Source organism: Eretmochelys imbricata, chromosome 1, assembly GCF_965152235.1.
Source record: "Eretmochelys imbricata isolate rEreImb1 chromosome 1, rEreImb1.hap1, whole genome shotgun sequence".
NCBI classification, from domain to species: domain Eukaryota; kingdom Metazoa; phylum Chordata; order Testudines; family Cheloniidae; genus Eretmochelys; species Eretmochelys imbricata.
In genome coordinates, this window is record NC_135572.1 from 339,663,955 (window position 1) to 339,676,976 (window position 13,022).

The following is a 13,022-nucleotide window of genomic DNA, read 5'->3' on the forward strand; positions in this document are numbered from 1 at the left end:
CAATTGTGTCACTGTAAGGTCCATAGTGTAGACATGGTCTAAGATACTGAGGAGACTCCCCCACTGATTTCCCTCTTGTTGTTCCTATGGTCCTATTATAATTTCTTAACATCTAACCCTCTGTTAAAGTTTCCTTTTTTATACTTACCTGTGAGCTTTTATTATCTACCCCATTTTAACATAGTTTATGCTGTGCCTTCTTTCTATAGAAATTAAAGGTTGCTAACAAAGATTTTTTTTTGTTTGTTTGGGGTTTTTATCTCTTTGAAAGATGCTTCTATTTAATAGTACTCTGTTCTCAAGGGATGTTGTATATATGAGGTTTGTGACACTAGGTCTACAAGCAAGAATGGCTTTGATAAGGATACGTTTGTAACTAGAAGGCTGAGGAATTAAAATTGCCAGTGAAACTTAAAATGTTTTAGCTGTCTTACTTCACTAGCTGGAAACTTTTTCTAGTCAAACTTGTTAACTTCATGTCTCAGCTGCTGTTACAATTATTCCCTCATGTCAGAAAATTTGGAAGAGACACTCTAGAAAAATATGAGAGTTAGTACATTTCATTTTAAACTGGTAACATTTTACATTTTCCGTACATTACAACTAGATAAATTTTGGATCACTAGTAAAATGGTCAGCCATGGCTTGCAGCATTCACTTCCAGTCATAAATAATCATAAGAGGATTTAGAGGTCTCTGGATTCTTTACATCGAGTCCCACCATATTGCAAAGAGCAGCCACTGCTGATACAAGACTGTAGGGAGAGCAGGGACAGGGACTGGGTGGAGCCTCATTGTTTTCCCCATCCTATGTGCGAGCAAACACTGTTTAGTCACCATGGAGGGGGAAATTATAAGCTACTGCTTATGATCAGTAGTAAATGACTTCCCCGTTGGTGTTGAGTTAGAAAGTGAATTGTACTCCTACCCTGGTTTGCTCTGTGGTTAGTGGAGAAAGTAGAATCACAATCTAGCTGGTAAATATGAACTACTGAATGTATCTGGGCTTAAAGTCATCAGCTCTGAGGAAACTCCAACTTCTTCAACCTTGCCTTTGGTAATATAAACCCAGCAGCATGTACATATTTAAAAACAACCCAACCCAACTATACCAAAACAAAAAACTTTATACCCCCCCCCCCCCAAATAACAGAAGATGAGAGAAAGAATTGTCCCTTCATTACATCAGATACTATAATGATGAGGGTAGCATAAGAATAGAACAGAACAGAATAGAATGGCTGAAAGGGACCTCGAGAGGTCATCAAGTCCAGCCCCCGGGATGAGAAAGGACCAAGTAAACCTAGACCATGCTGATGGCTGTTTGTTCAACCTGTTCTGAAAAACGTCCAGTGATGGAAATTCCACAACGTTCCTTGGAAACTATTCCAAAATTTAACTATCCTTAAAGGTTTTCCTAATTTCTAACCTAAATCTCCCCCCATTGCTTCTTGTCTTACCATCAGTGAGAACAATGGAGGACAATTGATCACTTTCGTCTTTATAGCAGGTCTCAACATATTTGTTATCTGTTCCCTCCTCAATCTTCTTTTCTCAAGACTAGATGTGCACTTTTTTAACCTTATATCATAGGTCAGGTTTTCAAAATTTTTCATCTTTTCTTTGCTCTCCTCTGTACTCTCTCCAATGTATCCACATCTTTCCTGAAGTACGGTACCCAGAACTGGACACAGTACTTCAGCTGAGACCTCAACAATGCAGAGTACACTGGGACACTGTTGACTCATATTCAGTTTGTGGTCCACTACAAGCCCCAGATAGTTTTCAGCAATATTACCACCTAGTCAGTTATTCCACCACTTTGTAGTTGTGCATTTGATTTTTCCTCTGAGTGTAGTACTTTGCATTTGTTTTTATTGAATTTCATCTCATTGAATTCAGACCAATTCTCCAATTTGTCAAGATTGTTTTGAATACTAATCCTGTCCTCCAAAGTGTTTGCAACTCCTTCCAGCTTAGTGTCATCTGCAAATTTTACAAGCATAGTCTGCACTTTATTATCCAAGTCATTAATGAAAATATTCAATAGTATCAGACTTAGAACTCACCCCTGTGAGACCTTGACTGCAAACTGTTGATAACTATACTTAGAGTATGGTCTTTCAACCACTTGTGCAACCACCGTATAGTAATTTCATCTAGACCACGTTTCCTTGGTTTGTTTGTGTCAGTGTCATGTGGGCCTGTGTCAAAACCCTTACTACAATCAAGATATATCATATCTATTACTTCTTCCCTATCGACTAGGCCAGTAACCTAGAATAGAACCGCCATCTCATCACTCACAGAAGGAGGACATCATCATCTGAAAGCATCAATTGAATACCTCATCATGCCCTGATATTCAAGATATTGCCTACTAGCCAGATCTTTTCAGGTCATTCCCTTCATTTCATCCTCTCCAGTTCAAATTGCTCAAAGATAGACTGGCTCTATGGGAGATATTTACAGCTAGGGTTGGGTAGGCAAGTTGCAGCTAATAATTTGTTTGACAAGTTTCACATTTTTCTCTTTTTACAATTACAATTAGCTTGGTACTTTTTCAAAGATATTAATTATGGGTTAAATTCAAGCCTTTGCACAAGTCCTGCCTATAGCAGTTTGGAAAAGGCTGAACACCCAAAGGATAAGAACTACTGCAGCAGTTCATTTTACCTGAAGACCTTAAAGTGCTTTACATAAATTAATCTTCATAACATCCATGGAAGGTAGATAGATATTATTATGCCCATTTTACAGACTGATAAACTGAGACACAGAATTTAGGGCACACATAAAAAGATGAGAAATTGCACAAAAAACACCTGGGCTCAAATTTCCAAATCCCAAAGTGCTCATCAACTTAAACTGAGGGTAAAGAATGCACACACAATGTTTACACTAGTGACAATCTACTAATGACATGTGCAGGACTGGGAGTCAGGGAATTGTCCAGTTACAGATATACCAATCAGTCATATTTCCAACTTGCATGCACAGGGCTAAGCACAAGAACACTCACCTATGGTTCATTAGAGTATAATAGCTAGATGTAACAGCTGGGAGGATGCTGACTGTCTAATACCAGTAGTGTTTCCAGTTGCTCTCTAGAAGAAATCCTAAGGCAGTAGTGACTTTGCTCACTACAACTATTGTGTGATTTAGCTGCGTCTGACTCTGCAGGTCCCATTTCAGCACCTCAATGAAATGATAGATTTTTGTTGTCAAACATATTTCTGGAACATTTGCTTCTCTGTCAGCTCCAGGATGCTGATGTGTTGCCTATAAACTTTATGGTCTGTGTACTTGGAACTCTTGTATATCTTCCCTCTCTCTCATTTTCCTGTATATTAAAAGACTGAGCGCTTTCCTCTTTGGTTGAGGGTATTGTATTCTCATTTCCAAATTGGTCTGTGTGTCTTGTCTTAGGGATGTCCCTTTTCTGTCTAAGGCAATAAACATTTTTTGGAAACATATGGGGTGAAATCCTGGCTGCACTGAAAGCAATGGCAAAACTTCAGTCGACTTCAATGGGGCCAGGATTTCACTCACAGACATTATTTTTTTCAATATGATATGGGGTTCCGAATAGTATAATACTGATACTTTTGTATGATGTAAAACTACAATATATAGGTTTTAATGAAAGTGCAGGATTAACATCAATATAGTCATATGTTTTGTCAGTTATACTGATAATATATTGTCCCTATATACACCTGATGAAAGCAATAAATAAGATATTTTGAATTGACTTGATTTTACTAAATGCATACACTATTATAGCTCTTCATGGCCTGAGTCCTGCTTCTATTGTAGTCAATGGATGTTTTATCATCATTTAGTGGAAGCAAGCTCAAGCCCAGCAAAAATACATTAATACACAAATTATATATTGACTGCATCTGCTTTACATAGGAATAAAAGATTATTGCTATATTTTATGATATATGTGGCTATGCATCTACAAAACACATACATTCAGAATCTCCAATATATTATTCATATGACTATTCAAAGGACAAGTAATTTTTATACTAGTTAAATTGTAAGGATGGTTTAATGGTGTGTGTAATAACTTAAGACTGGAGAGACCCAGGTTCAATTCCCTGCTCTGTTGACAGACTCCCTCTGTGACCTTTGCCAACTCACCTAGTCTTGCTATGTCTCAGTTCCCACCTGTATAACAGAATTAACAGCACTTCCCTACAACACAGGGTGTTGGGAACATAAATACCTTATTAAAGATGTTACATCTGGCACTCAGATGTTATGGATGTAAGCACCTAAAATAGATAGCTAAACTAGATTTAATTGGTGGAAATGTATTTTCAATACACCTTTAAGGATATATTACAAATATGATTGTCATTTAAGAGTGCCAGCTGTTTCCAACAGTTATACAACAGTGGAATGTGAGAATTCACAGATATTTCCCTCTACTTGGAATACACCACTGCACATAAACTATTGATTTATTATGATCTTTTAATAGTGACCCCAAGGCACAGCACTAATGTACCACATAAGTATACTGACAGAGAACCTTGTAACAAGGGAAACATGAAAGTAGCCTTTTCATTAGTATTTACTCATTACCTCTCACTGTAGTTATTTCATCAACCAGCATGGTGACATCCACGGACTGAGGTACTATATATCTTTTTTCGCAACTACCCCGAGGGAGTTTAACAGCCATTTGTGCTAATCATACAACAACAGTATTAATGTAAACCTCCGGACCCTCAGAAATGCCAGTAATCCACCCTGAACAGAAGAGGAACACCCTAACATTTTTTCTTAACCAGTTACAGGTAAAGGAGATACACGATAATGTACATAAACTTCATGCTGTTTCTGGTTATAGTGTAATTTTAAAAAGAATGGACAACTTCAACAATAAAAGCACCAGTGTAGAGAACATGCCTAATATAAAACAAATCTTTGTAATAGATGATCCTTTTGGAACATATTCAATCAACAGACTAAAAGCCATTAAAATATACATCTTCTTACATTAATTACTGTGATATAATAAAAAGAAAAGGAGTACTTGTGGCACCTTAGAGACTAACCAATTTATTTGAGCATAAGCTTTCGTGAGCTACAGCTCACTGCATCCGATGAAGTGAGCTGTAGCTCACGAAAGCTTATGCTCAAATAAATTGGTTAGTCTCTAAGGTGCCACAAGTACTCCTTTTCTTTTTGCGAATACAGACTAACATGGCTGTTACTCTGAAACCTGTGATACAATAAGCTGACTATTTGACAGGTGGAATATAAGCAGGTTAAAAGAACTTCAGTTGTATTAATTAGTTTTAGGGTTAGTGGCATGGCCATAATTGTTGGAGGTTCTGAATCTGGCGAATAAATACATCATCATACAATTGTGCCTAATCTACAAGACTGCCAAGCTACTGAGTCAAGCATTCGTGAAACATGTAAGGTGCAAACCTCACCAGCAAATGTTCCAGCATTATTCTGTAGTTTCCTCTGCTGTCATATAGGGCATATTTACATTCTGAGCTGGGGGTGTGATTCTCACCTGAAGGACACATACCTGAGCAAGTTCTGATCAAGGTAACATGCTAAAACTAGAGGGTAGCCATGGTGGTGTGAGTAGCGGGAGCCGGGGCTAGCTGCCCTGAATACTTGCTTATGATCTCGGATGGTTATGACTTATAGCAAGCGAGCCTGTCCCACCACTCACTCTGCCACCCCTACACTCTATTTTTGGTCCTCTAGCTGGATGAAAGCTAGCAGGAGTATGTCTCCTAGAGCTGGGAATCACACTCCCAGCTTGAACTGTGGACATACTTTTAGAGAACTACATACGGAAACAATGCAGATGCACAATATTCCAAGCAACATTATACTCCTGAAACCCATCCCTTAGTGCAGAGTTACAGCTGATGAAATGTTCTGAACCCATTTTCCCCTCTCACACCAGTTTTACACCAAGACAGTTTCACTGAGTTAATAGAGTTGCTTCTAATTTGCAGTGGGGTAACTAAGAAGAGAACCAGGCCATCTATAATTTTGTTCTGAGAAAATTAAGTTACCTTTAATTGTCATAGGATTGCTTGGATAAATAAAGGGAAATGCCTTACTGGGATTTCTGGGAGACATGCTATTTGTTTATAAGCTGGCAATTACCTGGATAATACCTGGCGAGGCCAGTCGCACTACCAAAAACCTGCCACAACAAAGTTGGGTCTTCATCTCTGTTCTTTTTGAATACTTCATCCAATGCTCCAGTCCAGTTGAGTTCATTTAACACTATTGTAGCTGTAAAAGAGGAAACATATTTGGTATTACAAAGCTAAGTATTTACATAATTAGCAGCTAATATTCTTTACAGGAATTTTAAAAATTGTGAAAGATTTAACATGACAAATATGGTGCAGGAACTGAGTAAACTATTCTAACAACTATTCTAGAGAGTACATAATTTAAGTAATCAACAGAGTAAATTTGAGGAAATACAGTCCTACTCCTTGAAAGGATTAATATTCTTTAATTTTCCTGTACTGCTTTTTTTCCCAGTGATTCATCTGTATGCAAAGATTATTCTTATTTTTTGGATACTGAATTTCTTCTGTGAAATATGTTGTTTCTGATGGGCCATTCTATTCTTGATTCCAGGCTAATGACAAGTAAATTAGAGGATGTAACCACATAACCTATTTGATCACAGGACATAGCCATGAGACAAAGCAAGGTGATACCAACAAAAGATGTATAAGTCATAGGAAAATGTAACAAAGGTCTCTCTTTCAAGCTAAATGCGATTATTTAAGATGGATTCCATGGAAAAGAGAAAACAATGAATTAAACAACATTAGGATTGCAAAACCGAGCTGGGACTAGCAACTAAGGCAGTGCTCATTATTGCAAGTTAACAGGATTTCATGTTTATGGATGTGAACACTTGCAGAAAGATCAGTTCTGTGGACATTAATATTCATGAGCAGGGTCAGTTCCACAGTGAACTTGAGCTACAAGGAAATTCATATGCTTAAGCATGATCAGCACTAAACACTAAGTGGCCAGTGACATGGAAATTCATATTCACAAAGCTGCCCTGGACTGATGCTTGTGTTACTTTTGCAAATATTTATATTAGCATGTTCTATGCCTTAGTGGGAAAAAGATAGTAGGGGCTTTATGAACAATGCTCCACTACAGTACTAATCAACCGAACAAATAATGAAGTTGAATTATGGTACCGTGCTTTAATCAGTGGTAAATCCTATTAATTTCCAAAGATATCTCAATCACATTAGGCACCAGCTTGGCATTCAGATTCTTAGAACAGAGCAAGGTTTTAGTTGGTGGATGGGTCACTAATGCTTTCCTTTGTCTTGTCTGATGACATTATAAATAATGCTTCAAGACTGAAATACATAGGTTATAAAGATGACAGAGACACTCTCATTACCAACAGTGAACTCAAAAGGGGCGGGGAAAGGGGAGAAATATATCTGAAGTGACAAAATACGTGTAGAATATTGCTTTTCATCAGAATTCTCTATTGTATTTCTACAGAATTGTCTATAGGAAATTCAAGCTGGACTAAGTAAAGTGAGTGCATCTTTCAGACAGAAAAAAATGGATCATTCTGCAAAGCTTTATAGGCGAGGTGGAGGGAAGACAAAGAATAAAACTTGGTACAATATTTGAAGTTAATATCAGCTTCTAAATTGAGGTTTTTATAATTAAAGTAATAAAATGCTAACATTAAATTTCATATATTTGGTTTTTAAGGCTAACGGGACATTTGGTACACTTTATGTTCTGTGAAAGATTTATTTTTTCAGAGAAGTTTTAAAAGTGCTTTCTGTTCTCCTGAGATGCTGACTTTTTGAGAAATATAAAATTAAACCTCCTATTCTCCAGATCCCTTGTAACCAATAAATCTATATACCCAGTCTCTTTGTCAAATATCTAATTAAATATATATTTACTTGAGAAAGAGGAGCAATTCCCACAGTACAGTAACTACTTAACTATCATTATAAAAATGTTTATTGTACAATTATGTTCTTTAGAGCAGGTTTGCTCTATTGTATAATTATGTAATGAAGCACTGAAGTCTTTGTACAGTCCTTGTAACACTCTTTTTAATTTGTGCAGTGATTCTCTCCTGGACCTTACTTACATGACTAAATACCTAAAGTGGAATCCTGGCCCCAGTGAAGTCAATGCAAGTTTTGGCATGAGGTGCCTCTAAACTAAGAACATGGGGAAGATAAAAGGAGGGTTTTTGCATTAAGACACTGGACAGAGACTCAGGAGATAGAGGTGCTATCCTCACCTCTGCACAAACTTCCGTTATAACTTTGGGCAAGTCACTTAGACCACTGACGTCAATGGGATTTAGCATATGCTTAAGTGCTTTGCTAAACAGCGATGAACTTGAGCACAAGTGTAAAGCTAGATATGTGCTTAAGTGCCTTGCTGAATTAGGAAGGACTTATTTCTCCATGATTCAGTTTCCCATGCTTAAAATGGGGATAACGATATGCCCCTATAAATCTACTGAAGTATATGAGGTGCTCAAATACTACAATGATGAATATCCCAGAAAAGCCTATGCATAAATAATAATAATGGTTAACAAGGGGGAAAAAAGAGTGATCACACATATTATTGAAATACCTAGATACTACAGTGACAAGGACCTTACTGATATAATAGAGTAATTCACCTACTAATAAGAAAAGGAGTACTTGTGGCACCTTAGAGACTAACCAATTTATTTGAGCATGAGCTTTCGTGAGCTACAGCTCACTTCAAATCCTCTGATTTTTCTCCATGTTTTTTTATGGCAAAATCCCCTCCCTTCTTCTGATATTTGTGGAAAAAAGGTGCTAGACAGTTAACTTTAAACCTTGTCTTTATTTATAGGTTAATTCCCTACCACCCTGCATCCTACCCCCAGAATTTTAGAATACATACTATATTTTGCCTTAAAGTAATATTTTTGCACACGTGAAAGAGACTTTTTTCCTTATTTATGCATTTTAAGAATGATTTGTTAAAAATGAGGAAAAAAAAATAAAGTCCAGGAAAAAAACTGTTTCCTCTCAAGTCGGAATGCCTAAAAACAGGAGTTTATGAGTGGAGTTTAACTGGACCAGAAAAAGTAGCTCACTCCAGCACCAGTTATAGTAGTAAAAAAAGCAGGGAGAAAGCTAGTATTTATATGAGTAGCATTTCTACTGTCACATTTTCAAAAGCAAACCTTCCAGCACTCCAGAAATTAATACAGTGAATGCTCCAGTTTTAAATTACAGAAATAGCTCACAATTGTATGCTTCAATTTGCATCAACTTCCTTTTAATTCACTCTCTCACTGTGGCCGCAGCAACATGTCATGTGCTTGGAAGCAAAAGTACAGTGCAGTGGGGGAAGGCTGTTATTCAGATACCACAACATAAGGTCATTAAAAATTCCTGGAGGAGGTTTGGTATTTGTGTGCGTGCTATAAAACAACAAGCTTCTATCACAAACAGAATATCCATCCAAAGGGACAGGGAGTGAAGAAATAATTGTAAGGAATTATAGCTTTCACCATCACTTTCACGGCTAATACTGCTTTACAGTTGCTGATGGATATATCCTCACTTTAAATAAGCAAGCATGCCAAAATTTGCTGATAATGAGATCTACCACTTCTATGGATGCTAACAGGCAATTTCAAACTGGCACCTCTGATGAATAGTTGATTCTGGTTAAACTTCTAACAGCAATGCTTCTGAAGCTTTTCACCTTAAGAAAAGCCATCTTAAATAAACAAACAAAACAAACAAAAAAGAGCTATTCCTCAAACCACTCCCTCCTAAAATTTCAACTCATTTTGTACATAACTAAATCAGTCCAGAGATATTGAATTAAGCTGACCATGATCTAAACTGTAAGATTTGGATTTCTATTGGCTTCCCAAAAGTGTTTCTTATAGTAGCTATAGTATATATATTTTCATTTATTTTTGTTGTTTTGAAAAACTGGACCTTCCTAAAATGGACTTTTGATGAGTTGTAGTGGCCAGGTCAACCGAGAAATGACATTTGCTAGGATCACTTACCTTATCTTTTGAAGCATACCATTGTAAGATGATGGAGCTTTTGATGATAACTGGCTTACTCCTAAATCCTCTTAAAAAACAGGCCTTGGTCTTTGGAGATTGATTCTTCAGTGTACTTCTATTGCTACCTCCCACTTGACATGGGCAGGAAAGAATACTAAATTCATCATCATATGATAGGCAACATCATTCTTTCCTGCTAATTCCGTTGAAATACATCTGTCTTTTCTCTTCCCCACCCCTCCTTTTTGTTTATGAGATGGGATTCAGGAGCCTTGACAAGCCCTGGATTCAATCTGCCTCTGCAAATGCAATCAATAAAACACAACACTATTGCTCTCTTTTAAACAGAACTGGAAGAACTTAGTTTTGATGATTTATTTAATGTATAGGGCCTGGCCTGAATAGAAGGCAATGTATGACTTTATTTGAAAAGCCTGAGAGCTATTTACTATCTCTGAAAAGATGTCAGCTACTGTTCCCTAATGATGCAGCTATGCATACACTGGAGGGAACAGAAAGCACCTCCTCAGCAATTCATTTATAACATAAAAGTGATTGTCTTTTAGAGTGTTGGTGGCGGGCACTGGGTATCCATCTCCTATTTTAATGAAGTTGACTCATTGATTTAAAAAAATGCACACAACTTAGGCAGAATTATTGTGGTAAATGTTATATATTATTCCAGTCAAATACTGGAATATTGGAGGGAGGATATATTTACATGTATGTATTTATTAAGTGTTCACACTTGCGCTCAGCGCCCCTCCCCCCCACAACCCCAGTCAACAATGTCCATACACTGCGGAAATTCCACTGAAAATGTATTTTATGTTTCTGCCTCATACGTTTTATTACAAAACCAGTACACTTCATCTACATTTTCAGAGCTTAGACACTTTCTGGTGCATGTTAAAGGAAATAGTGCTAAATACGGTCACCAATCACAGAAAGTTTTTACAGCTATCACATTTTATGTGGGGCTGAGAATGAAAGTGTAATTTCCAGTAAGTTTCTAAACAAACTAGGTACTGAGAGTATTGTTATTACGTGCTTGGGTGGCTCATACATATAAATCTTTGGATGTATCCACAAATACTAAAGTCCTGAAAAGGCCATTTAAAAAAAAATAGAGCTTGGTGATTTTCAGAGCTTCAAATGAAGATACTGGGGTAATTCACCTCACAAGGTATAATCTGGTGAGGTACAATTTTTCCCATGATATAAAGCTCAACAGAAGCAAAACGTCTACCATACATTTAAGTAAGTTTTTCCCTATGTGTGCTCTTTCTATTAAGGCTGTGGTTATGTAGGTAGGAAGTTCTCTGAAGAACCTGTGGTCTCTATAGCGACTTTTTCCTCTGCTTTGAGACCATCTGTCTTCATATCATTAAGTCAGTCTGCAGCTATAAGGTCCTCTTGTTTTTAGATGCACAAATAGCCATGCTAGCAAAAAACAAGAACAAAACCAAAACCAAACAAAAAACCCCCACAACTTCCATCTGTGACTAGCCAGAAGAATTAACCCTGCCATACTGGTCACAGACCTGGCCACAGTGATGACCTCCAGATAACTGAAACAAATTATGTCAAAAAAGAAACTAGACACCCTGGAAAAAGCTCCAACTGAAGCAAAAAGCAATCTTTCAGCTTAACCACACAGTAAACACCTCACCAAAGTGCAACACCTCACTCTCTGTGCTTGCTCATCCCTCAATACAAGTTCAATGTCTGCATCCTATTATTCAAAGTGTTCTATGGGAATGGCCCTAGCTACCTAAGAGATCTCCTCTCCCTCTGCAAACATGACCTTACACAACAGCTGCATTCCACCAGAAGGATGATGCTGTCAATCAAAAGGGAAAGCTCATGGGTGCAAAAGACAGAAATTATAGAAGATAAGGGTTATCATGGAACTAACCTTTTTCAGAACTTAATATAGAATTTGTTTTTTAAACATGGCTTCTCCCCCACTAATGTGTTCTCTCTCACGTACTGACAAAGAAAAACAAACACAAATATTTATAAAATAATTAAGATATTCTTCTACAAGTCGAGAAGTGAGTGAGAGAGAGAGACAGAGACAGACAGACAGAGAGAGAGAGAGAATGAGAACAAGCACTATTGCAATTTCTTTTTTAAATATATAGGAAGAATTACAATATTAGGGTGTTGGGGTCAAATAAGTACCTACACAGATACTGGAACCCTGAAACTAACCCTCAAATTCTGTCAAAATAAAAGGCAGATAAGCAATGATTATTAATGCCACATTGAATAATTCTAAAAAATATAAATATTTACTCTTCACTCCTTTGAGTTGTGTAGGTAAATGAATTCTAAGATATTGCAAAATTCTTTCTTCCTTAATTTTTATATTGTGTTGAGCCAAAACATATTTGTAGCTAAAAGAAAGATTATTTATACATACACAATGAAAGAGATAAGAAGAATAATTGCGCAGTTGAACTACAATATGCTAAATTTTTCAAGATTACTGCAAACATTAGTAATTAACTGCATTTTCAGTTATTTAGATTCAAATCATGATCCTATTGATTTAATTCTAAATCACTAAAATAATACCTAGAGCAGCTACCTCACTGAATATACATTTTTAAAAAACCCACATATAAATGTATTGTGAACAAATTGGAGTCCAGCGGAGGGCATTGAAAATGATTAGGGGGCTGGGAAACATGACTTATGAGGAGAGGCTGAGGGAACTCTGCTTATTTAGTCTGCAGAAGAGACGAGTGAGGGAGGATTTGATAGCAGCCTTCAACTACCTGAAAGGAGGTTCCAAAGAGGATGGAGGTAGGCTGTTCTCAGTGGTGGCAGATGACAGAACCAGGAGCAGTGGTCTCAAGTTGCAGTGGGGGAGGTCTAGGTTGGATATTTGGAAAAACTATTTCACTAGGAGGGTGGTGAA

At 37.1% G+C, this 13,022-nt stretch overlaps 1 protein-coding gene across 3 annotated transcripts in view; it reads right to left on the minus strand.

Annotated features, from left to right (window-relative positions):
- The window catches only part of CACNA2D1 (calcium voltage-gated channel auxiliary subunit alpha2delta 1), a 668,904-nt gene that overhangs the window by 184,057 nt on the left and 471,825 nt on the right, over positions 1-13,022 (minus strand). For all 3 annotated transcript variants that reach the window (XM_077807875.1, XM_077807876.1, XM_077807874.1), the window contains exon 7: positions 6,157-6,288. In XM_077807875.1, coding sequence (XP_077664001.1) covers positions 6,157-6,288 — 132 coding nt within the window. The remainder of the gene's footprint in view (positions 1-6,156; positions 6,289-13,022) is intronic.